This window comes from Sabethes cyaneus, chromosome 2, assembly GCF_943734655.1.
Source record: "Sabethes cyaneus chromosome 2, idSabCyanKW18_F2, whole genome shotgun sequence".
In the NCBI taxonomy this organism is placed as follows: Eukaryota; Metazoa; Arthropoda; class Insecta; order Diptera; family Culicidae; genus Sabethes; species Sabethes cyaneus.
In genome coordinates, this window is record NC_071354.1 from 6,269,862 (window position 1) to 6,295,456 (window position 25,595).

The 25,595-nt window shown below is 39.9% G+C and overlaps 1 protein-coding gene across 7 annotated transcripts in view; it reads left to right on the forward strand.

Moving 5' to 3' along the window:
- The window catches only part of LOC128738468 (protein kinase C, brain isozyme), a 212,907-nt gene that overhangs the window by 126,844 nt on the left and 60,468 nt on the right, over window positions 1-25,595 (forward strand). For 6 of the 7 annotated variants that reach the window (XM_053833640.1, XM_053833638.1, XM_053833637.1 and 3 more), the window contains exon 5: window positions 316-427. In XM_053833640.1, coding sequence (XP_053689615.1) covers window positions 316-427 — 112 coding nt within the window. Of the gene's footprint in view, window positions 1-315; window positions 428-21,038; window positions 21,148-25,595 lie in introns of all 7 variants that reach the window. The other variant, XM_053833644.1, reaches the window with a different exon arrangement.

A 25,595-nucleotide genomic window follows, 5' to 3' on the forward strand; every position in this document is an offset into this window, starting at 1 on the left:
CAAATTTGCCGATACTTTGCGTTAGTGCCTAGAATAGAACTCATCAATCATTTTCTCCCCGTTCAAAATATTGATAAAAGACACTCGGTCACCTACAGATTTCATATTTGATGTTTACATTTTGTTTTGTTAGAAGGCGTGTTTTTTTCGACAGACTTTGAGTTTACCTTTTAGTGATATTTTTGATCTAAGTAACCTTGTTTCCCTTTTAGCCTTTAACTTACACGTTTAGTTGTAACTATCCCTTATCCAGAAGTACACTGTTATTAATTTATTCGATTGTATTATATGTTGTCACACCCGGTGTAACTGAAGGACACTCGTACCAAGCACGAATTTAAAGAGTGGACTTACTCTAGTCCTACGTTTTGCGACCATTGCGGTTCGCTATTGTACGGTTTAATCCACCAGGGGCTTAAGTGTACAGGTAATAATCGATCACTGACTATGTTGCTATGTTTGGTATTAGGAAAAAAAATACTATTTTCGTTTGGTCTTTTCTTACTTTTGTGTTGGTGTTTTATTTCGTTCGACTTTCGTATCTAATCTCTCAAAACTCGAAACAGATAAACAAAACTTCACACAGAGAAAAACAAATCTAAACCAAGCAAGCCTAAATTAAACCATTCATCTTAAACTGAATTCTTTCACTAGTGGCTTTGAACTTTACTGGTATTTTAGCTATTTTTGATCGCATTTGAATTCGCTCTCTTTCTATGTGTATTGTCTACTAAACTATCTAGGTGTATTTTCTACTTACTTTTCAAATCATATATACTCATTACTCTCTAGTTGTAGCTTGGTTCGCTTCGAGAGGAACACTCACTCGCTTCTTTCAACAGCCACACTGCATATATTTACAAACACTTTCCGTGCTTCAATCGAATGAAGGTGAGCGTAGGTTGAGCAAAATTTATTAATCACTTCGCAAACAGCAGAGCAGGCATCGCAGATGCGGCCAGTGTGGGAAGCTGCAGGCGGGTAGCCAGTGCGAGCAGCACGCGCGGGAAATTCGCCAAAAGTGCCATATATTTACTCACGCAGGCCAAAAAAAAATGCTTTCGGGAAATTCTTAGGAAAACACACAAACACACACACGCGCGCACACTTACGGTGCGCGGTGTGTTGTGCGAACTGATGGCTCATTCTAGCCGAAATGCTAACATAAGGACTGCCGGAACAGCAGCGAGGAGTTTTTGTGGAAGTGAGAACATATTTATTTTCCTTAATACGGCGAATAAATACTGAAAGCATGCTGTTTGGACTGGAATATACATGCTTTTGCCATCATTTTTATTGGCCGTGTATGGCGTGCCTCAGCCCAGTCGACCGGGGACGGGGACTGACTGACTGACTGACTGTAGACTGTAGGAGGCTTTGATTATAATGACGCTGAACAAACGACGACGTCGGACTAATTGGACCAGCGAGGCAGGCTGTGAAAAAAGTTTTTCCTGCTGCGTCGCTGTCAGTACTTCAATACAACCAACTGACAGGTGCGTCGAGCTGATTATTTGGTAAACACTTTGATTAGCATCGTTCTGCTAAGCTAACACCGGAACGGGAGGGAATCCTTTCTAGAGTTTTTAAATTAGCACTATTTTTCACTGTTATTAGCAGGTTGTTGCTAGCATTTCGGCTCGATGGGTTCTGGCTTGTTTCACGCTTTTAATGCCACACTGATTTTAAATGGCCCGTAAATGTCAACCGAATTGTCGTCAAATTATGCGTTGAAATACGAACGATTAAGCAAGGGGGGGCTGGCGTTTAATTGGCGTCATATTTCATCACCCAAATGGCAGGATTTTTTTTTGTTGGCTAGCCAAACTGTACGTGTACGACACATGGAAACATAATAATCTAATTAACTGCGAAACAAAATGCTCAACAAACACGATTTCGCTTCGGGAGAAAAACAAAACCTAATTAGAAATCTACATCTAGCTTTACAGACGCAACTAACTAACACTGCTTGGTGACTTCACGAGTAGATAAAACTGAGTGCATTGTTGCAATAACAATAATAATTAGTGTAAACATCTAGCTTATTGGAAAACAATCATGGCTTGCTGCGTGTGTCCCACCGCATCATCATCATCATCATCACTCGCTCGCTCGCCTCGATTATCACCACATAAACGGGAATTAAGTATCCCTAGCTTAGCTCAGTTATTGGTAAAACACCTCCACAGAAGAAGCGTTTGGAGGGACGAGTAGTGGTACGAAGCCGTACGAATGTAGTTCTAGCGAAATTGACATTTGTTTGTGCTTTGATTGCGTATCTAACTTGCAGAATTGCACGGAGCTTCGCCAAATTCAATAGCGGGATGAGCGGGTTTGAAAAAAAATTCCGATTTTATTGCTCGCCCGTTTCGTTGAGTTCTGATTGCTGCTTTTATTATCTAATGCGAAAAAGATATGTAAAAGCTTATTGCGGAAGTACCCTTGACTGTAAATGGTATTTTTATATTTAATTACAATCATTTCATACTGTCAGATTGCTATTTAAGTCGCTGCTCTTTTTCAAAAATGCGTATAAAAAATCAAAAACCATCAATCACTTCTCGTGAACGATTTATCAGACTAAAATATCTTTTGTATCAAATAAGTAAACAATCGTGGAAAAATTCATTTTAATGGAATTAAACTCGGTAGAATTAGTTTTGAAATGCATTCACATTCACACTTTCTCGGCGAGCACGAAATTATTACAACATAGTTAAACTACTATCAATGCACTCTTGTATTCATCGAATCAAAACCAAATTTTCAGGACAGTTTTATACATGCATCAAGTTAAATTTTCATTAATTGGATCAATTATTAGAGGTATTTTTGTAGAATACTCGACACTTGCGCTTAACGTCATCCATAAGAGTTTGTACAGCCAAATACCCAAATACCCAAATAGGTACCAAATACCCTGAAACTGAAACAATTATTTTGTTTGATTATAGTCTGGGGGATCAGGAGGGAAACCAAAATTGAATATACAAATATTCTAATAATGATCAGTTCCAGAAAACAGTGAAAACACATCATCCAGAGGACAGAACTTAGCAAATGCGGTAAATTCTGACGACACCGCTCTTGTGCTGCTTTTGACTACTGAGAAGGTGCAGAAAACTGTTGATTCCTGATTGAGTAAGACCAGGGGGGGGGGGGGGGGCACATTATACACATTTCCCCTATTAATTAGTAGGTAGAAAAGCCCATCGCACAGTGGGACCATTCTGGAAAAAGGCAGTCAAAAGTCTTTTTTCGCTTTTCCTGACTTTTTCGAGCTTAGGTGTCTTCGGAGAAGTTTCTTAGAAAAGTATTCTGCATCTGTTGACATTTTCATATGATTAGATACTAAAGGGATAACAAATTTGAAAAAATTAACTTTTTTTAGAAACTAGATGTAAATGGTAAATGCCCGCTAAGACCCGGCCGTGATTTTTGGCACACTAATACTATATTCTATGGCGGTTCAAGCGATGCTAACTTTAGCTGCCAGTAGGTGCCTATTTACGGAAAAAATTACTTGTAAAACGGTAAAATTTATGCTTCAAATCAATTTTCAAAGCAAATAAAGCAACAAATGATATTTACACCGTCTAGAAAGTTACCTATTTTGATAGTATCCAAAAGTTTGTAGAACATGTCGAACCAGTCAGATGAGATTTTAAGTACAAAAAGTTCAGGGGGTCACGACAAATAGTCAATTATATCTCGCAAACGATATGATGCAGATACTTAGTATCTTCAGCAAAGTTTATTGAAATTCAAAGTTCTACAACTTTGCCGAGCACATGAACATGCTGTTTAGTTATAAAAAATTAGCTGTAAAAAATTATTTTTTTAAAAGTTTGTTATCCCCTTAATATCTAATTATATGAAAATGTCATTAGATGCAGAATAATTTTTTATGAAACTTCTCCTAAGACGCCTAAGCTCGAAAACGTCAGGAAAAACAAGAAAAGACTTTTGACCGCCTTTTTCCAGAGTGGTCCCACTGTGCGACGCTCCCTCTCGCTGCGCCTTGTAGTAGGTTGCAAACATTCTCGAGTTAGATGGGAGGGTGAAGGGAGCGCAGACGGTTGAGAGGAACTCGGCTGGTCTTGAGTTAAATCTCATCCTTGAGCTCTATACTTTCACTGTTCTTAGGTTTTTCTTCTTCAGTATTATTCGAACACATACAGGGGTTAGACAAAATGATCGGGATAGGCCAAATTTTGACGAAATTCAAACGACCCTAACTTCTACAAAATAAGACATTTTTAGATGAAACCAGTTGCATTTGACGGGAAATTCTAAAATGTTTTATAATTGACAGTAGCCAGTGGAAACCGGAGATATTCCGGGACGGGCGGAGGTATATCAAAAACTAATTTTTTTCATCGCTTGTATCTTCTTCTGTAATGAAAATTTAATAGTATTCATATTTTATCACAAACCTAGACTTTATTTAGAGTGGAAATCTGTCGAGAAACGACCAAGTTACAGTCATTTTCGTGAAATCAGTACCAGTAAAATCTATTGCTCTGATAATTTTGGGACATGACAAACCATATAAATATAAGTGTCAAACTTTAACCTTCCGTTACTCGCGCTGTTGTATTTTGTACAACACTTGTAGATTTTTGGATGCCATTTTGTTTTAAAGTAACAGATCGATGTCAAACCAAAATGTATTCTTCAATAAACTTATTATGAACAAAATGACATAATTATTTAATACATTAACGCTTTAAACTGTTTAGCAAAAAAGATGAGCATAAACCGAAATCACAGAAACGATGTAAGCGGCGTGTGAGGGGTACCGCACTTGGTCCGTACTGGAATTTTCTCTTATTTCTTCAAAAGGGAAAATGGTTTCTGTATACAGCAAAGTTATTCAGCAGTTGATGGTCATTCCGCAGGTGTTCAAAAGTTCAAGATTTCGTGACTTCACGGCGCCCATACACTAGGCTAGTTTTCTGAATGTGTTCTATCTACGGAATCTGTTTATTTGTATGATCCTGTTTCAGAAAATGTTTTAGTGGGCCAAAAATGGTAGGCTGATGAACGGACGTATCCAATTTTCACACTATGTATCAAAAAAAAAAAACTTTCTAAACATCCTGCCCAAGTAAACCAAAACGTCACATACTTTCTAACCGCAGATGCCCTACTTTCTGCCAACTGCAGAAATGGTATCATGTGATGAGATGATTTATGTGAAAAATATCTAAGAAAACATGATAACTACTAGAAAAAAATTAATCAATAGAATGCTACATCATTTAGGAACGATAAAAGGATCTTTCCGAATGCAGCAACTTGTATATGACCGCAATTGTAAGATGTACAATTTACAGCGGGTTTTGGCGCCACCTGGTGACAAACTTATGAAATTTTATCCCCCAAACGATAGGTCTTAACCTACTGATTAACTTTGCTGAAGACAGTGACTTTCTATATAACCAGGATTCCGAGATATTCCGAGGTAAAAAGTGTTGTACAAAATACAACGCGCGAGTATCCGTATTACAAAAGTTGGCGCGAGTAACGGAAGGTTAAATAAAAGAAAACCTGTACTCCCGTATAGAGATGCCAATACTTTATTTCGAAAACTGATTTTTCGGTATTGATGAATACCGATAAAAGTTAATAGTTGAAAACTACATTTAAAAATTATATGATTTGAAGAAGATCTTTCCATAAGCAATGGTACTCAATTTCTTTAGGCATAACCAATTGACTAGTTCTTTAAAAAAATTAAGTTTTAGAACGCGAAGAGAATTTATCATATCATCTCTTAAACCAGAACAAATGTTAATGAATAAATTCTAATGAAAAAATTTGCGGAGGAAAAGAATTTTCATTCAGTGTCCTCGGGAAAAGGAAGTACCTTACAGAATTTTACTTGCAAAACATCCTTGATGTCTTGAAGAATATTACAAAGTCATTTCTTTTTAAATCACGAATAGGGCGGTTAATTATTGAACGAATAAATTTAAATATATGAACTTTCTCTGAAATTCTACCAATACAGTAAATCGAACAGCAGTTGTGCGATACCTGAGAGGTGTTCCAAAAGCTGCTCTAGAGTCGTAGAGTTTGCAATTTTTCCGGTACAGCAATTCGACAGCTGCCTGGACTGATTCTGGTAATGCAACGGTTTCTTCATTCTTCATGAATTACTCATCGCATAACTAGTACAGCGTATATTTACTTTTTAGATCAGGCAGAGACGTTCGAAGCGATGATTGGAGCCCGTAGAATTGGCTCAGCCCTGTCAATAGGCTATTCTAACTAATCAGAAAGTTATTTCTATTCCAGTTTGTATTAGCACCCGAACGAATCCTTCTTTCGTGGTGTGTTCTGACATTTCTCTAGAGTACTCTGTCAATTTTCACTAAAAATTTTCTGAACAGCTTCACTGTATATCGCACATTTTTTTTTGTTGTTGCACAATATTCTTAATAAATTGGTGCATTCGAGCAGGAAATCGGACCTGCTTTGCCCTTCGCAAAACGCTACGATCAAGAAGCATACACCGCTGTAGACGCTGACAATGTACAAAACCCTTATTTAACCGGTAGTTCTTTACAGACTTGAAGCTGTGACGTCGCTCACAGTGGAAATACACGTTCTTGTCGTGTTTGACCGGAAGATGCTGCGGATGATATTCGGCGGAGCACAAACTGAAAGCGGAGAGTGGGAACGTTTTATGACTCACGAGCTACATACACTTCTTGGAAAGATTGCAAACGTATATCTGGCTAAAGTCAGTAGGCTACGGTGGGTTGGACATGTCATAAGGATGCCGAATGACAGTGCGACAAAAGCGGTTCTTTTAAACAACCCACCGACTTGCTAGATTGCTCGACCAGATCAAAAGCGACTTGTGACTACTGGGAAATTAGCGATGAGTGACCCATGGAGTGGACTGAGTTGAAAGGAGACAACTGCTTAAAAAGCACGAGGCACTGCGGCTCTATGCCGACAACGGTGAGGTATTTCAGGCGTTTCTCTTTGAAAAAAATTACATAATTGAGTTATTATTTTTAGAACTAAAAAAAGCAAAGCAAAGCCTAGCTGCTACATTCCGTTATCGAAACTTGACCTTCTGTTTTTATACGACAGATCTCGCAGCCAGCTTTTAGAGTGCAGGACAATTGCAGGGCCAGTCGCTACGATCCTATTGACTCTAACAGCTTCTCCCAGTCGGGATTCGAACACACGACGATTGGCTTATTAGACCAACTGGGAGAACTATCAATCATGAAATTAAGTTTGCCCTATACTTTCAGCGATTTAAGCTTCTTGATTTGTTATTTAATCATGCAAGAAAATACCGGTTTTTGATTGTGAAAAAACCGGTAATTCGGTATTGGAAGAGCCTGATAATACCGGTGAAACCGTTAAAGCATCTCTAATCCCGAAGGGATACTGGTCGTCTTCGACAAGAGCATAAAGCTTTTAACTAAGTTGGGAAACTTAGCACCCCCGAGGGGATGACGTAGCAAAGCGTTTAACCCGTCACGCGGAATTGCAAAAGAGTTCAGCCATACTGCCCAAAATCTCGCATCTTTCAAAGATGCCGTAAAATGACCGCTTTCCATCCTAACTTGGAACCGCAGGTCTGTTAAAGACAGACCCGGACGAGAAAAAGTATCTTGTCCGATTTGTCTCTATTTTGCTTCTTTCGCAGATTTTTCTCATAATGTTTACCTTTAGCTGAAGCAGCCGACGCATTTTCACGAGAAAATTCTGCAAGAGAAGACTGACCGCCGGTTTCAATCCTAGTCAGTGTAGCAGATATAAATTTTTATTTTTACTCTAGAAAAAAAAGTAAAAGGGAATAGATAACCCGGCAAACTTTCCAGCATAATATTCAACACAAAAAACTTGTATTTTTCTATTCTTGATGCTAATTTTGTGTTATATTCAAAAGCCAGGAACTTTTTAAAAATCAACCAGGAAAACCGGGGAAAAACCACGAATTTGAAATCACAGATTGAGTTGCCACCCTGTAATTTCATTATAGCATTTGTAATTCTAGCTGTAATTCTGCACCCTCGACGACACGGAATTTCATATAATTAATGGAGCTCAATGCTAGGGATGCAGGACTACAAGCCTGAAATTCTGGTCACATAGTCTATTAAGAGGACAGGATACGAGGTTTACTGATGCAAGGCATACACAGACGTCAGGTATAATAATGATAGCTATAATGGACGATAGGCGTAATTCACGATACAGCCCACACCGGAATAACATCTGCTTAGGCACATTCGTATTCCTAAGTTTACCGACTAGCTAGCTCGCTTTCCTCGTGTAGCTCTACTAGTCCTCGCATCGAAACACGTTGTTTTTTTAACTGAGCGGATTGAATGGGTCTCTTAAAACCTATCGACAGATCTATCTACCTGATCCTAGGAAAGGTTTGACAAAATTCGTGCCAGCTTAGTTTCTCGATACGAAAGCCTTCTGTTTGCTTTTTTCATTTAAACAAAATCCTCTTCAAGGTTACTCGTATACCTCTGGTCGAAAAGAAAACCCGGTTCAGTAGAGGAAAGCCAACATCTAAAATTAGCTCATTATTTCCGCCCACTTTCTCATCAGTTTATGTCCATCTACTGGACAACGTTTCGCGAATCAGCTATAATGCTGAAAGCTGGCATAATCGCTGGACCAAGATAGTTGATGCAAAACATATCTAAAGTTCATTATGCCTAACGTTCGTAGGCTTAATAAGTAATGGGAATACGGAGAAATGTAAAACACTTGTGGTTACTTCTAAGGACTGGATATAAAGGTTATATTGATGATGACATATAATGACAACGACAAGTGAAAGCGTACACGCTAAATCAGTATTCAGTATAACGCAGAGAAAATGACATACATGTTTAGTTGTGTTTCATCTAATTAATGGTTAAATGCTAACACTCCCGCTTAATCATTAATTTGATGTAATCCCAAAGATTGCTGGGCTTCGACGAATCTGGGAACTGGTACAGGCTTGGTTAGGCAATCGGCCTTCTGCTGTCTCGAACTGACGTGCCGCAAACACACCGTCTTTTGCTCCAGCTGTTCTCGCACAAAATGGTGTCGCACGTCAATGTGCTTGCTTCTGGGTGATTAGCCAATTTCCTTTTCTGCCAAACACACAGTACTGCGATTGTCACAATTGATTGGGACCACCTGTTTATTCACAGTCAACTCCGCACGAAACCTACGCCATCACAACGCCTCTAGTGATGCCGCCGACAAAGCCATACACTCGGCCTCCGTTGTGGACAGCGCAACCGTAGGCTGTCTTCGACAACTCCATGACACTGATCCATCGCCATACTGGAATACATATCCGGTGATAGATCGTCTCGAGTTAGGGTCATTGCCCCAATCCGCATCGCTAAATCCTTCGAACATTGCTTCGGGTTGCTTCCTGGTGACCAACTTCATCTCTTTCGATGCCTTTATGTACCGAAGGATGTGTTTCGCCGCTGTCCAATGAGCTTCACCGGGATCGTGGCAAAAACTGCTAACAGCGTTGACTGCATATGCAATATCAGGTCTAGTGCATTGCGCCAAGAACTGAAATCCGCCAACCAATTCTCGATATGGAACATTCTGCATTCTGTCCCTCTCCTCTTTCGTAGTCGGACTCATCGCTTTGGACAACCGTTGATTTACTTCGACTGGTGTCGACACAGGATTGCACTCAACCAGGTTAAAACGTTGAAGCAATTCTTCGATGTATCGCTGTTGATCAAGCATACAGAAGGAGGATCAAGCTCTGGGCTTGGGTCAGAATTCGCCTTCACCTTGTAGACCCATTTGCACTTTAACGCTTTCCGCCCGGGTGGTAGATCAGCTAATTCCCAGGTACGGTTTGATTACAGCGCCTCGAACTCGTCTTCCATCGCACGTTTCCACAATTGTTTCTCGTCTGACTGAACAGCTTCACGAAAGGATTGTGGTTCACCCACACCGACATACGTGCAGGTAAAATCACTGTACAACATATCGTTATCTTGATACTTAACTGGAGTTCGGCGCTCCCTGCCGCTGCGCCTGACCACAGATTGTGGATCCTCTTGTTGCGGAGGGAGCGCAGTTGGCATCGATGTAGGTACACCGTCTGAATCATCGGCACTGTCGAAATCCGACTCGCTATCGCTCTCACCAGAACTCAGCTGTTCATCCGGTACTACGACGTCATCAACCGGCTTATCGAAATTCAACTGCATCATTCTTCTGCTACTTGGAGTTATTTCCGCTCCTTCCGGTACAGCCTGTGTCTTACTCAGAAACACGACATCGCGAGAGATTATCACCTTCTTCGTTCTCGGCACGTAGACTCGTAGACCTCTCGATTGGGTAGCAAAACCAAGAAAAATACCCGACTCTGATTTGGAGTCCCATTTCTTCCTGTTTGTTTTAGGAACGTGGAACATAACCTTCGCACCAAACACTTTCAGGTTCGAACTGTCTGGGTTATGTGCACTAAATATTTCTTCTGGTGTTGCCAATATGCCTTTGCACGGTGATCGGTTGATTAAGTATGCTGTCGTTGCCGTCGCTTCTGCCTGTTCTAATCCGGCGTCGAATAACAAACATCTCGCCTTCTCAACAACCGTTCTATTCATACGCTCCGCAAGCCCATTTTGCTCCAGGTTGTGGGGAACAGTTGTTTCATGGTTGATACCAGAACGACGCAAAAACGATCGCATGGCACGGTTCACATATTCGGTGCCCTTGTCTGTACGAAGTCGCTTAATCCGCTTACCGGTCTGGTTTTTGGCAAACGATAAGAATTATCTACTGCCTCCTAAAGATATCTCCTCCATCGGTCCGCAGAGATCCGAATGCACGAGTTCTAGAACGTCACTCGCTCTCGTCCCTTTTTTGCTAAAGGGTTGACGATGATGCTTTCCTTGCAGACACGTTACACAGGCAGGCAATTCGGCATCCCGAAATTCAACTCCCGTCACGGTGCTCCGTAACCGTTTGAGGTTTTGCACGCTTAAATGTCCCATTCTGCGATGTCACAAGACAATATCATCTTGGGTTCTTGCTGAACATGACACAGGATTATCAGCTAAACACAGCTTATAGAGACCGCCAACCTCCAGACCAACCGCTATTAGCTCGCTGCTATCAGTTCGCATCTCACAAGCGTCCTGGGCAAACAGCACACGGTAGCCATTGCTGCATATTTTGCTAACAGATAGCAAATTAACTGCAAGTTCTGGGATACATAAGACATTTGACACCGTCAGTTGGCACGAATTTCCTCCTGTATCAGCTTCAATTTGTACACTCCCGCTGGCAACTGCAGACATTTCAGAGTCGTTTGCAGCATTCACTTGTTTCGTCAGCTTCTTCGAATTTTCGAGCAAAGTCAAACTGGAACACATATGCGCAGACGCACCTGAGTCGAAAATCCATTCAACATTCGACTTACAAGGCTTTTGATAAACGCGCATTGCTGCATGCCTTTTGTCAGGCTTTTCCCTTTTCCCTTTTGTCTTTCGCTTCTTTGTTCTGGCATTCTGAAGCGTAATGCCTAATCCGTCTGCACTTGTAACATTTTAGGTTAGACTTGTCCGGTTTCTTCCTTCCTTTTCGATGCAGGCTGTAAAAGGCGTTATCAGTGTTGCTAGACCTTGGAGTTTTGCTGGTTTTCACGTCCTGAAGAATTTTCGCTTTCGCTGCATCCGTCGTAATAGCTGTACCGATGCCTCGAGGCCCATTATCATCGACTCATATGATTCAGTCAGCCCCATCAGAAGCATATCATCGTATGTATCATCGACCTTAAATCCAACTTCCGAAAGCTTGTGGATAGTCGTCATCAGCTCGCTGACATATTCCTCCACCGACGAACACTCATCCAGTCGTATTCCCGTGAGTTTGCGCAGCAGTCCTATTCGTCTCGTCATCCCATTGTCCTGGAAGGCATTTTTCAGGTTAGACCATGCATTTTTCGCCGTTTCGGCACTCTGCACCAGGCTGTAATTGATGGGTTCTATGCTGAGGCAAATCGTAGCTAGTGCGCGCAATGACTGTGTGTCTACCGGATCATCGTCCTGTCGTGTAACAGCGTCCCAAGTTCCTTCCCGGATCAGAAGCATCTTAGTTGCAAACGCCCACGGACAATAATTCTCCCGGCCACGCAATCTTTCTATTGCTGGTGACGAAATACTGCCACTCGCAGCTATAACTCGCTGGCTGCTAGCTTCTGCACCGTTCGCACTGGTTTCCGTCGACATTTTTACTTATTTCCCGACCGAACCGATCAATCTTCGAGAAAACGATTATAAACGCGTTGAAACCGAATCACTGGAGCCCATAACCTAATGGGAATACGGAGAAATGTAAAACACTTGTGGTTACTTCTAAGGACTGGATATAAAGGTTATATTGATGATGACATATAATGACAAGTGAAAGCGTACACGCTAAATCAGTATTCAGTATAACGCAGAGAAAATGACATACATGTTTAGTTGTGTTTAATCTAATTAATGGTTAAATGCTAACAATAAGGTACACCTCTGCAAAACGCATTAAACGCATTCCAGTGCTACGGAACACAATTTTTTGTCAAATAACCGGAAAATTATTATATGGCCAGTAAGGAGACCTAATTTTTCAGTCGTATGACAGGAAATTGATGAAGTAGAAACTAGTTCGCATATATGCGAACTAGTGGGGACAGTGTCCCGTAACGCTGGAAAGTGGAATGCACCATTATCATGCAAAATTTAATTTAACTTATTTTCACTATCTTCGTTTACGTCGGTCGTAGAGATTACTATCCTAAAAGTAGAGGGGTTCTGTAGCCAAAAGGTTAACAAGTTTTGCTTGACAAGCGAGTGGTCGTGGCTTCGAATCCTAGTAGAATCAAGCTGTTCGGTTGAAAGTGACTTTAGCCTGGATTTATTCTCAGGGGCTTCTACACGTTTCCTTCCTACTGAATGCTGCATATACCAACAAAATAAAGCCGCTTGTCAGGGCAAGTTATAAGGATGGCATTGCTCGAGGTGCGAATGAAGCCTCCTGTCCAAGGGCAATTTATAACAAGTGTCTGCACTTTCTGGCTCTAGAGCGCAAGATTGGTTGAAAGGTAGTAGGAAGCATAAAAGAAATGAGGGTGAAAACATCGACACATTAAGAACGGATAATAAACAGCAGTTCGTTCGCAACTCTATAGCGATGCTGCAAAAACAATAAAGTGCGGAATACAACACTGGGACGGTATCACAAACGACCTTAAAACTGGTCGCGGTTAAAAACAGCGGTAAATTGAAAAATGATCCACAACAACAACACTATACAGCTCTTGCGAGTATAGCTCGGTGCTCGAATTGGGCGAAAAATATTTCTTTCTTTCCAGTTCCGCGGGCTCGTCATTGCTCGCCAGATCTAGCTCCACCTGCCACCTGTGACAGGGCCGCTCTTCGTCTTGTTCCTACCATTTTTGTAGGATAGTAGGATACCCAACGTATCCGTCCAGGTTTACTTTCTGAATACTGGATTCCCGCAGAGACGCGCGAGCTCGTGGTTTATACTGCGCCTCCGTACAGCGTTCTCTTGCATGTAGCCAAACATGGTTTTTAGCACCTACTGTTCGAAAACTTCAATTGCTCGCAGGTCCTCTTCTAGAAATGACCACGTTTCATGCCCGCAGAGGACAAGCGATCTAATTAGCGTTTCGTACAATGTGCAATTTGTATAGAAGCCCGACTTTCGCTGATAATAGGCCTTTTAGTCTCACGGCTGGTCCTAACACGGTTCTATCACGGTACGGCCTTGTCGTGCTTAATCCCGCCCGCCAGAATATGTTTCGTTTTAGACATTTTTACCTTCAACCAAATCGCAATTCTATGCTTCGCGTTTTAATTTGGTGTACTGGTCTTTCACCACCTCAAATATGTCGGCAAAACAGATAAATTGACTGGATTTACTGAAAATCGAGCTCCGCATGTCGACCACCGCTTGTCTTATAACACCTTCAAGCGGAAAGACCATCGTCTTGTCGAAATTTCCTGCGAGACAATCCCCCCGAAATTCTTACACGGCACCCGATCCCACTCATCATAGCCATGATAAGTTTAGTAAGCTTCCCCGAAAAGCCGTTTTCGTCTGGGATTTTCCATACCTCTTGTCGGTTTACACTATCATATGCGGCTTTAAAATCAATGAACAGGTGATGCGTGGGGACCCGAGATTCGCGGCACTTTTGGAAGGTCTGCCGCAGGATGAAGATTTGATCCGTTGTAGACAGACCATTCATGATGCCGGTCTGATAACTTCCCATGTATCTATTGTCTATTGGTGATGGTCGATGGAAGACGACCTGACCTGTAAAGCACTCTGTTGGCAGCACTCAGGATAGTTATCGCTCCGTAGTTATTACAATCCATCTGTCTTGAAGATAGATGAATAAAGCTGCCTAATCTCGTAAGGTACCGCTGGTTAAAAAAGAAGTGCGGTGGTCGAAAGGTGGAAACAGCACTACAATTACTAATTCAATTCAAATATCTCTGCTTTTTTTAAACGCCATTCGAAGGCGTTTATGGAATGCGTCACAGTTGGCACGCACGGTTTGCTACGTTATATCGTCCAAAATAGTAACCAAAGGATGCTTTGATGCTTTAAATTTACGTGCCATGCAAGCCAATTGCCATTTTATAGACAACTAGCCATTTGCTCCTGCACGTTCCCAGTCAGGTATAATATGGTTTATGAAACCGATAACCTTCCCGAGATTAGCAGACCAAATTTCACTAGGAGATAAGCATCTTTTGTCAAGAAGTTTAGCTCTGCTCATCTAAAGCGCACTACAATTGCAAAGCAGATGCTCCGACGTTTCGCTTTCAAGATTACAGAAGCGACAGATATCATTTTCAACACGGCCTGTGTTCTTTAAATGATGGCTACTCGGACAGTGCCCTGTTACTAGGCCGTCCGTCGTTGTTCTTCCCAGCGTTTAAGTTCCATTTTGATTGTGCATTTTGATATATCGCAAAAAGGCAAGCTGCGCGACGTTAGGCATACGAGCGATAGGCATAATGAACATTTGGCATAACGGACGATAGGCATAATGGATGATAGGCATAATGGACGCAAGACGTAATGGACACAAATGGACGTAATGGACGTTAGACATAATTTACAAAATTTCGCATTCCTACAAATACGCGCTTGAGCCAATCATCGCTGCGTCACAATACAATGAGAACCGGAGCGACTCGCCATTGAAAGTGCCGGCCACTACGGGAGCAACTCTCCTCTCCGTAGAAATCACTTCTGTCTAAGTTTATCCGCTTTCCTGCGTCTGCCAACTTCTGTTAGTCTTCCTTAGCTGTCGTATAGACTCACTGAGTTGGTACCGAATGCCCAAATAGGCAAATAGCCGAAATCCAAAGGGCCGAACTTCAACACCTGTCACAGAAGGCCGAAATTGTATTCAGCCATACTGCCGAACTCCTGTTTGACCGAAAACATAAAACACCCAAACATGAAAGGCCGAGCCTCTACTTGGCTGAACCTCGCCGAAAACTATTTCCTCGAATAATATTGATAAAAATAATGTTTTTAAGATCAATGATACGTTGGTTAAGCTGCAAGAGCTTAAGAGAGTTAAAAGATAATTTCATACGTTTTAGAAAAATATCTCTGCACTTTATGATGATTGACATTTCTACCTATCTCTTAGGCACAAGTTACGCTCATTTTAAGATACGAGACCTATTTACTGAGCCAGTAGCTAACGTTTCCTCGATGATTCAGGGCGAGACGACCGCGATTCGCCGTCGGAAGAGGTGCTCGTTGCGGAAAGGCAGAAATCATATTTATTTGGATGCATACATTTTTCTAGGTTTACTTTCTAGTGGCGGTTATCCCTTAGTTGAGTCCAAACGAGAGCGGTAGCGAGTAAGGACAGTATTACCCAACATTTGGGCAGGTTGAAGGCCGCAAATATTTTCTATGGCATTCGCCCATTCGTGATTCGACCATGTGGGTTTCGGCCATTAGATCTGCAACACCATTTTTTCTTTCGGCCATTCGTATGTAATCTGACTTACCCTGTACGCAATGCTTTGTTAAACTACGTCGATTTGACCGCTTTCAAGCTAACGGCAGATTGCTTAACTTCCGTTATGCCTTTCGCACATCCATTATGCCTAACGTCCGTATGCCTTATGGTGTATCACTCGATTACAATAATTAATCGAAATAAGTGTATCCAGAAATTTGCCTTTCTTCGTTTTTTATAGGCTGATTAGAGTTTGTTATCAGTAGAATACCCCCATTTTGGAGGACCAAAATCAATCAAAAACGATAGGCATAATGGACGTTAGCCATAATTTACAAAACTTTGCTTTCCTATAAGCACTTGAGCCAATCATCGCTCCGTCACAATACAATGAGACCATTAAATACAATACAATGAACATAAGGGATCATTTGGCAGAACGACCATTTGGTATAATTCATTAACAATCATTTTATGGCATTTAATAGATCAATCAGGGCGAGATGGCCCTGAAAAATCATCAACCCTACTGATACACTTAACCTAGAAGCTACGTGCCAGTGCCAGGAATCGCGTTTTGAGTACCTCGCGGATAACGTTAAAGTCGAAGCTAGGTATAAAGCGATTGAAATGGCGTTGCAGACCGGTAATTGTGCTAAAGGTGCTGTAGTTGTTTCTACGATGCGGTACGCGCAAAAAAGGACCATTACGACCATTATTACTTTGAGCGTATATCCCAAGTAACAATTTGGGTTTTATAACACGCTTATAATGGTTTATATGACCAATTTTGGTCTTAAAAACCGCAGTAAGAGTGCAATAAAACTAACATTGGTACCTGGGAGTTGAGATTCGCGAGTAAACATGGGCAATCCACCCTCTGGGTCAGCATATCGGCGACTGCCATTGCTGTCACATAGCCATTGTTGATCACATCGCGACGAGTTTTTAATTTTCTAGAGAACGTAATTATTTCACATTTATCTGAGTTTAGCTGCATGCGGTTATCTGTGCCACCATTTTGCAAAAATCGATAGCTGCTCTTGCAGGAACGCGGCATCGAAGGGACTATTAACTTTGGCATACAGCTTCAGATCGTCGGCAGGTCGCCTCTAGTCCTTGCATTGACTTTCTTTATATGCCGTATGGCGATTTTAAACTAAGTCGGTAGGGATTTTTGCAAGCTAACCGAAGATAGTTGATGCATAGCATGCCTAACCTGTGTCATGCTACCATACGTTATATTTTCCGCATATTTGTCTAATCGGGTACACCTGTTAATTAGTAGTGAACCCTCTTACTATAATGCACCCTCGAGTACAATTAGGAAGGTGTTGATTTAAATGAGGTAAATTCTAACGACACCACTTTTGTGTTGGTTCTGGCTGGTTGAGAAGTCAACAGAAACCTGTTGACTTTAGTTGCCACCTCGTAACCTTTAGTTGTATGGTAGTAAAATTGGTGTTGATAAGCTTAAGGTTTACTTCGATGGTAAACAGCGAAAATTTGACATGAAATTTGACGTGAAATTCCACCCCCAACCATCTCTGTCGACTCATTTTAAAGCTGGAAACTGGGCAGCCAACTTATCTTTGTAAATATCAGTAAGCTGCACTGCATACATACGATCATTTTGATATTTGTAATGCATCATGTAACATAAATATGATATTATCAGAGGAACTATTTCACAATACTTTTCCTACGAAAACTCCCTTGGCAATGTCATATTTTTTTTCTTGAGTATTCATGCGTAAGTAGTGCGCATCGTTTCACATAAGGTGGCAAGTCGCTTGGGGATAAATTTCTTCTGAACTACTTGAATTCTGTTAATCCACACGTCATGGTATGGATTCCACACCACAGTTGCCGTTTCAAGCGTCGATCGAACAAGCTAGTAGTACAATTATCCGATATTATGATTGGCCTTCGCTCGGAATGCTAAAACTCTTTCAATTGCTTCATGCTTAATCTTGTACTGCCAATGTATAGGATGCTGTTTATAAGTGAAGAAAAATACGTCCCATTTTTTCACGCTAATTACCATGCGATTTTCAGAACACCAATCTGAAAACAAGTCGACCGTCCATTGTAGCTGCTTGCAATCTGAAATGGACCTCACCCTCAGGTAAATTTTCAGGTCATCTGCGTAGAGCACTTTGCATCCGACGGGTATATTGAAGCAAACATTAGTGATGAATATGGAGAAAAGCAACGGTCTGAAATTACTCCCTTGTGGTACACCAGAAAGGTTGCCAGCAGCATTCGATTCGTGGGATCCAAGTTTCATACATTATTATTTAAACTATCAAAATGGGCTAAAAGGTTCTAAGCTTCTACCCAGTAAACCATTTGGTTTGTATATCTCGATTGCAACTGAGGTATACGAAATCATATCTGAACGAAAAAGTTATATTTCACGCCATATAAGAGCATATATGTACCAAAGTGGAGGCGATATACGTGCGAAAATTTTGACAACTATTTGTAATTCTATTTGGTGCAGTTTTTATAACACGCAACTAAATACTCCTGAATATATGATATAGATATAATCAAATATTGCAATTGTCTATCCTGCTTTATAATTTACAGTCATGAATTGTATATGAAGACACGCACGACTGCAAAACAACTTATTGTTCACTTCGATTTGACATACTCTAATTATTATACAACTCCAATATGAAGTTGACATGAAAACGATTCAATGTGTCAAGTCTTCTACTTTCGCAAAAAAAAAACTTCAAGAAAATTTTGCACGGACAATTTTTTTCAATCCGGCAAAAGTAAGTTCTGCCTGAAAAACAGCAAAGTGTAGGCGCTTCTGATGAGAAAATAATGTGGCATCTTTTCCGTCAGAGTGAACGTAGTTGAAAAAATAGAATTAAAGGACTACCTAACTCAACTTACAATGGACTAAAGCTATTTTTTCCGCTTTGGACAGAATTCTATGAAAAAATCAATTGGGTGCTCCCCAATTGGAATTCTTTTGCCAATATTGAAGGGTGCAAATGTGAAAATTAATAATATCAGTGAAAATATACATTTCAGGCCTTAACAAGAACAATATAACAGATTTCTTTGGGCAGCTGGGTATTTTTTCATCAAAATTTTCTTACTCGTTTTGGCTATAGCTCAGAAACAAAAACAAATATAATAATGCATTTTCCATGAGACAGATCATTGCAGTTGTTGAGAAAATTTGCTAGCAAAATGTTTGTTCTACGATGACAATTTCATGAGCTTTGTTTTTCGACTTGTGAAATTCATAAAATAGAAGACCACAAATTTAAACATTGTTTTCATTCGTAAGTCCATTAATTGTGTCTGTGTATAAAATTTCATGAAATTCTGAAACTTTTCCCCCTTCTTGAACACGAATCAAATAAACCCATAGCTACTGAATAGACTTGGTCACTCTCTAGATATAGGTTTTATGTCTGTTGCCAGCCATGCTGTGGTCACTACTGTCGTGGTTTTCCTGCTGCCTGTAGTTCTTCACGCACCATTATTGTGGCGCATTTCCGGGATCGCTGCCAAATGAACTCAATTTATGGGAAAAACAATTTCGACAGTTCGACAGTGTATGTTCATGATATGGTTTCTAAGTTCTGCAACGGCATCTGTCGGTGGTCAGTGAATTCAAACGCTCTACTGAAAAGGAAACCGATTTCATCTCCTTGGAGTTTCAGTCCTCTTTTTCGTAAAGCGAAACGGAAACGTATTCGCCGGCGGAAGCCTTGAGGAGATTAGTGTCGTGGTTTTCATCTTGTTCAAGCGGACGAAAACTGCTTAGCAAGCATGGCCGGTGCGTTTATTTTCCATATATTGTATATATGGCGTTCCGCAAGGGAGCAATTTGGGACTAATTTCGTTCACAATTTTAGCGATTTCAAATGGTAAACTGACAGTATGAATTATGAAATGAAATAATCAACATTAGTACATAAATGAGTGAATTTGTCGAACCAAAAATCGATGATGGATCGATTTGCGAACTCGAGGGGTTGTCTTAGTTTAGTGTAAAATAGTTTTAAGCATTTAAACGTCACATTCTCAAATAATTCAAACTGTTCTAGCATGCATATTAGTCACTTTTAGGCAGCAAAGCTTGGAAAAAGCTTAGAAATAATCGTAGAACGTATTCGTATTATTGCTAGCATAAAATTTAGTTTGTTGTTAGTTTAATAAACTATTGTAATACTTTTTAGTGCTATTCTAGTGCTTCTACTATCGATAAGAAGTGTTGCTTCGATTGCCTAATTATCAGCAACTAGTTGGTTTCACCCGGTAGAGGTTATAGCTTGAATATTTATTATTTACGTATCGGTGGTGTTCGGGTTTCAAAAACAAACAGAAAAAAATCAGCAGTTTTACACAAAAAAAAAAACAAACCAAGCACCGAGGGTAAATTAGCTATTCGCTTTAGCATATTTGTGACATATAGATGTCATAAACACAACAGTAAACTACACAGCCAGCGTTTGCCAGAAACAGGCCACAAAGTAGGCAGCAGCACTCCACAAAGCAAAAGCAGTAGGCACCGTCCAGCCAACAAACGGAACCTGGCACACACACAGTACTTATGGCAGGCCATGGAAAGCTATCTCGTCCCTGTTGTTGTCAGTCTGACGGATGCAGGGAAAGCGGAAAAAAAACCCATGTTGCTCATGTACATAGCGGATCCTAGCTTTTTCCCCCCCAGCCCGCAGACCCTTGCCTCGCGCCGTCGCTGACACCTTCATCGGACCGAGCTTCCACACGCGGCCGGGTCACGTGCTGGTGCGACTCGTGAATGATATTTCTTCGCTATCTCTCACCCTATCTTTCCGTTAATATATCAGCAACTGTGCTATTATTTTTTTTACGGTCAATCTTTTTTCTCTTCTATATCTTCTCTTCCGCGCAAAACACAACCAAACACCCAACCACCCAACCCACGAAGGCGGTATTTTCTCTGTCTTTCTCTTTTCTTCCTTTTTGTTATCTTTCTCTCTCTTTCCTGTAGGCACAAAATCCGCATAAATGGCAAGGATATACTTTCATTACACCAACCTTTTGCGATCACTGCGGTTCGATGTTGCACGGGATCGCGCATCAGGGTTTAAAATGTCAAGGTACTTTCCGCTCTCTCTCTCTCTCTCTCTCTCTATCTTTCCTAAGTTTCATATTTTTTCTTTCGACGCGCATTTCCTATCCATCTATCAGTCCATCGGAAGTTTTTGCTCCATTCCCACCGAGTCACCCACCACCATCAGATTCAGTTCCGAACTTTGTTTCGTTTACTTTGAGAAGATAGTTTTTCGCAACTCTTCAACAGCTTCAAACTGTTCCAAACTATTGCTTCCTTCCTTCAAGCAAAAAAAAACTTGCATCTTAATGAAAAACCACAAGAGCCGCTTTCGGACGTGTTCCTTCCCGTACCCGATAGTTTCGAATGAAAACAGCTTCCTAAAGCTGCTGCAACCCCACTTCCGGTTTCTGACCAACAAGCTCCTGAACGTGTACACAACTTAATTAGCCGGCTCGGCTTCACCGATTAGAGATAGACAGACTCTTGCTCATTAGTACCTAGGTATTGTACTGTTTAGTCGTCACACCAAAACCAAACTGCACCAATAGTGGAGCGCGCAAAACAGAAGCTTTTGCCCTAGCTTTTGGAACCACTCTGCACCACAAACCAGCAATTGCAAAAAATGTTTTTCCTTCCAATGTGTAGATAATACTCGTCATCAAGTAGGCTGTGGTCATCGCAGTATGCTCCGACTGACCCGAATAGAAAATGAGTTGCCATGATATGTAGTATGTAGGTATGAGTTAAAAACGAAAAAAAAACATGGAATCTGTACATAGCTAAGTATGCGGTAGTGATTTAGAATAGTTAAAAAAAATACACGCACACACACACTGTCTCAAACTGTCGAGTCAAAATGTTCCTAGTTTGTGAGCATGCAACCTACACACTAGGTATTGCCATTGGTTTTATTCGCACCGAAATGTGTGCTGCGGCTGCAGCGGAAACCATTTTCCTAATTAACATTTTGACAGCGGGCTGCTTTCCCGTAGGTAACACATGAAAACTACTTGGAAAGCACTTAATGGAGCACTGGTGTGCCCAGAATCCCCCGCAAAGTGGGGCACCCGATCTTTTAGAAGATTGTTTCTGGCTGGAAAAATGGAATAATCGTATAACTTATCATAAAAATACCGGCCTATTAATGTCAAAACTCCGGACTTTCGGGTGCAATTGAATTTTGAATCAAAGTTGAACTGGATAAAAAATTAGAGTTGAAATTCGATTTATAATCAGACTTGGCATCCCAAGCAACAATGTGAGTTTTATTGTACTCTTATGGTGGTCTTGAAGACTAATTTTGGTCCTAAATGCCATCATAAGAGTGTAATAAAACTCAAATTGTTACTTGGGATAGGACAGTTAATTATACTTCAATTTGGAATAATTTGCGCTTGAAGCTTTACTGCATATTGAACTGGAAATTAGACTTAAAATTTGGTTTTAAATTTAGAGTAATTTGAACTTGGAATTTCATTTGAAATTGGCATTGAATTAGACTTGGAATAGAATTTGAAAGTAAAGTTGGACCTGCAAATGGAATTTAAATTTGAATAGCAATGGATTCGAAATTAGAAACAAAGTTATATGTGAAACTGAAATTGGCATTTTTCATCTTATTCTTATTCTGTACGTTTTACTTCTTTTCTATTCCGCTTTTTCTCTTTTTCTGTCACACATGTCCGTTTGTTCTCCTTTGCTGTACGGTTTTATTGGTTTTTGCTCTCACTTTCCTTCCGTTTTTTTTCTCTTTTTCTCTCGTTTTTCTTTTGTTCTATCTCGTATTCCATTTTTCCAATGTTCAATTTTTCTTCCTATCCTATCGTATTTTCGTATCCGTATCCTTCGTATTTTCGTTCCTTTTCTCGTCATGTTTTTCATTAGTTTTTAAATTATTTTTTTCCCGTTTTCATGCTTTTCTCTTCTCTTTTTCCCTTTATTTCGTTTCCAGTTTTCGTCTTTTTATAACTCTTTTCATCTCCTCTGCTGCTTTGAAGACAGCGCTTTTCTGTCACGTTTATTCTGTTTTTGGCTCCATTTTTTTCCTTTCCTCTCCGGCTTGCCTTCCTCTCTTTCTTTAGTTTGATTTTCTTTTCTTCTTTTTATGTTCCATTTTGCCGTTTTTCCTCTCATCCTTTTTCCTTTTATATCCCGTCTAACATCTTTTTGCTGTTTTCCTTGTTTCCTCTATTGGTTTACTTGGTTTTCTCTCTCGCTATTGTTCTTTTCCCTGTCATGTCGGTTTCTTGTTTTCTGTTCCATTCCGTTTCTTGTCTCGTTTTTTCTTTTGTTCGCCAGCTATTTCCTCTTCCTCGGTTCCTTTTTCTATTCAGTTTCTGGCCCTATTCCTGAGTCTTGAGTCCCTTTTTCGTCTTTTTTCATGTCCGTTTGTGCTCGTTTTCAGGTCCGTTTTTCCTGTTTTCTTGTTTCGTTCTTTGTCAATTTCTGTTTCGACTTTGTCGGTTCTGGTTTTCATCTTTCTTCGCTTTTCAACTCCTTGTCTATCCTTGTTTTGTTTTCATCTGTTCTGTTTTTCTTCTGAACATGTCATATTTTCTCTCCTTTTTCTGTCACTTTCTGTTTTTTACCGTTTTAGGCCATTACAAATATTTTATAAAGTAAGAGATTATTTTAATCGAACCAAAAAAATGTGGGTCTTAAGCATTTTTACTTAAAGTTTGAACGTGAAAACCAAATCTATTCTTCCTTTTAATATATGCGCTATTATTTTCCATGCAAAAATCTACGCAAAAATAGCCAAAAGCGAAAGAAAATTTTTTTGGCCGATTTTCGGAAATTCCCGTGTTCGAATTTCCATTTCTGTTTCGTGCTATAAGCGTTAACTTAACTCGTACACTCATTTTTCGAATTTTCTAGGCAGTTAGAGCTCACAGAAAATTGATTTTGTAAAAAAATTATCTTATATCCTGCAAATTATTTTCTTGCCCCCCGATTTTTCAAACCAATTTCCAAGGGAGAGGTGACAAAAACTTTAGAAATAATTTGCAATGGCCTTATCAATTTTGTCCTACGTTCTCATTTTTTTCTTTCCTGTCTCATTTTTTCCTCTTTTTCTCTTCTTCATTTTCCTGCTATTGTATTTTCTTCTTTTCTTTCCTGCTCAGTGCCACTTTTTGTTCTTTTATGTCCCGTTTTGCTCCTCATTATCTTCTGCTTATTCTCATTTTCATCGTTTTCTTAATGATTTTTCCTTTTTTCTCTCATTTTTATACTTTTTGCTTCTATTCTTTACCTTTATCTGTGTATATATATTCTTTTCTATCCCGTCTGACCTCTTTTTCCTCGTTTCTTCGTTGCTCGTTTTCGTCGGTTTGCTTTTTATCTCATGTTATTTTTCTTTTCTTTTTATTTCTTGTTTACCCTTGTTTTCTGTTCCATATTCCTTGTTCCTTGTTCCTCTTTAATGTTTTTTTGTTTTTCCTTTTTTCGTAAGTCTTGATTTTCCACTTTGATTCAGTTGTTTGGTTCTGTTTATCCTCATTTATAGGCTCGTTTTTTATTATTTTCTGTTCCGCCTTTTTTACTTCTTTCCCTCCAGTTTTCTTATAACGTCCTGGTTTTACACCTTTTCTGTCACGTTGTTTTTTCCGTTTTATCTTGCGTTTTCTCTCTATTATTTTTGTCTCGGTCACGTATTTTCTCTTTTTCTGTTCTCGTTACTCGCTTTTACTGCTCCTGATTTTCTCTTTTTCAATCCCGTTTTTTCACGTTTTTGTGTCCCGTTTATTCTCCTTAACTGTCCAGTTCATCGTCATTTTTATGGGTTTTCTCTTTCTTTCTCTCAATTTTCTTCTTTTCTCTTTCGTTCCTTGTCTCTTGTTGCTCGGTCTCCACGTTATTTGATATTAGACTTAAAATTGGAATTTAAATTTTACTAGGAATGGATTCGAAATTAGACATTTGAAATTGAAATAGGCATTTTCCTTATCTCATTATCCTGTACGTTTTACTTCTATTCTGTTCTTGTTTTGGTCTTTTTCTGTCACATTTTTCCACTTTTTGTTTTGTTTTTTCTCCTTTCTGTATGGTTTTCTTGCTTTTTGCACTCACTTTCGTTTGGTTTCTCCTCTTTTTCTTTCGTTTTTCTGTCGTTCTATTCCGTTTCCGTTGTTCCATTGTTCTAGTTTTCTTTTTTTTACTTATTTTCAGTTTTTTTTCGTCATTTCACTCATTTTTTATTTTTTTCTTGCTCATTCTCTTTATCACTTTAATTCACTTTCTTTTCATTTCCTCTGCTGCCTTGAAGACGAACGTCACGTTTATTCTGTTTTTGGATCCATTTTTTTCCTTTCTTCTCTGGCCTTCCTTACCTTCCTTATCTTCAGTTTATCGCCTCTCTCGCTCTTTCATTTTAACTTATTCTTTAGTTTGATTTACCAGTGTTTCTTTTCTTCTTTTTCAGTCCCATTTTCCTGTTTTTTCTCTCATCCTTTTTCCTTGTATATCCCGTCTGGCCTCTTTTCACTGTTT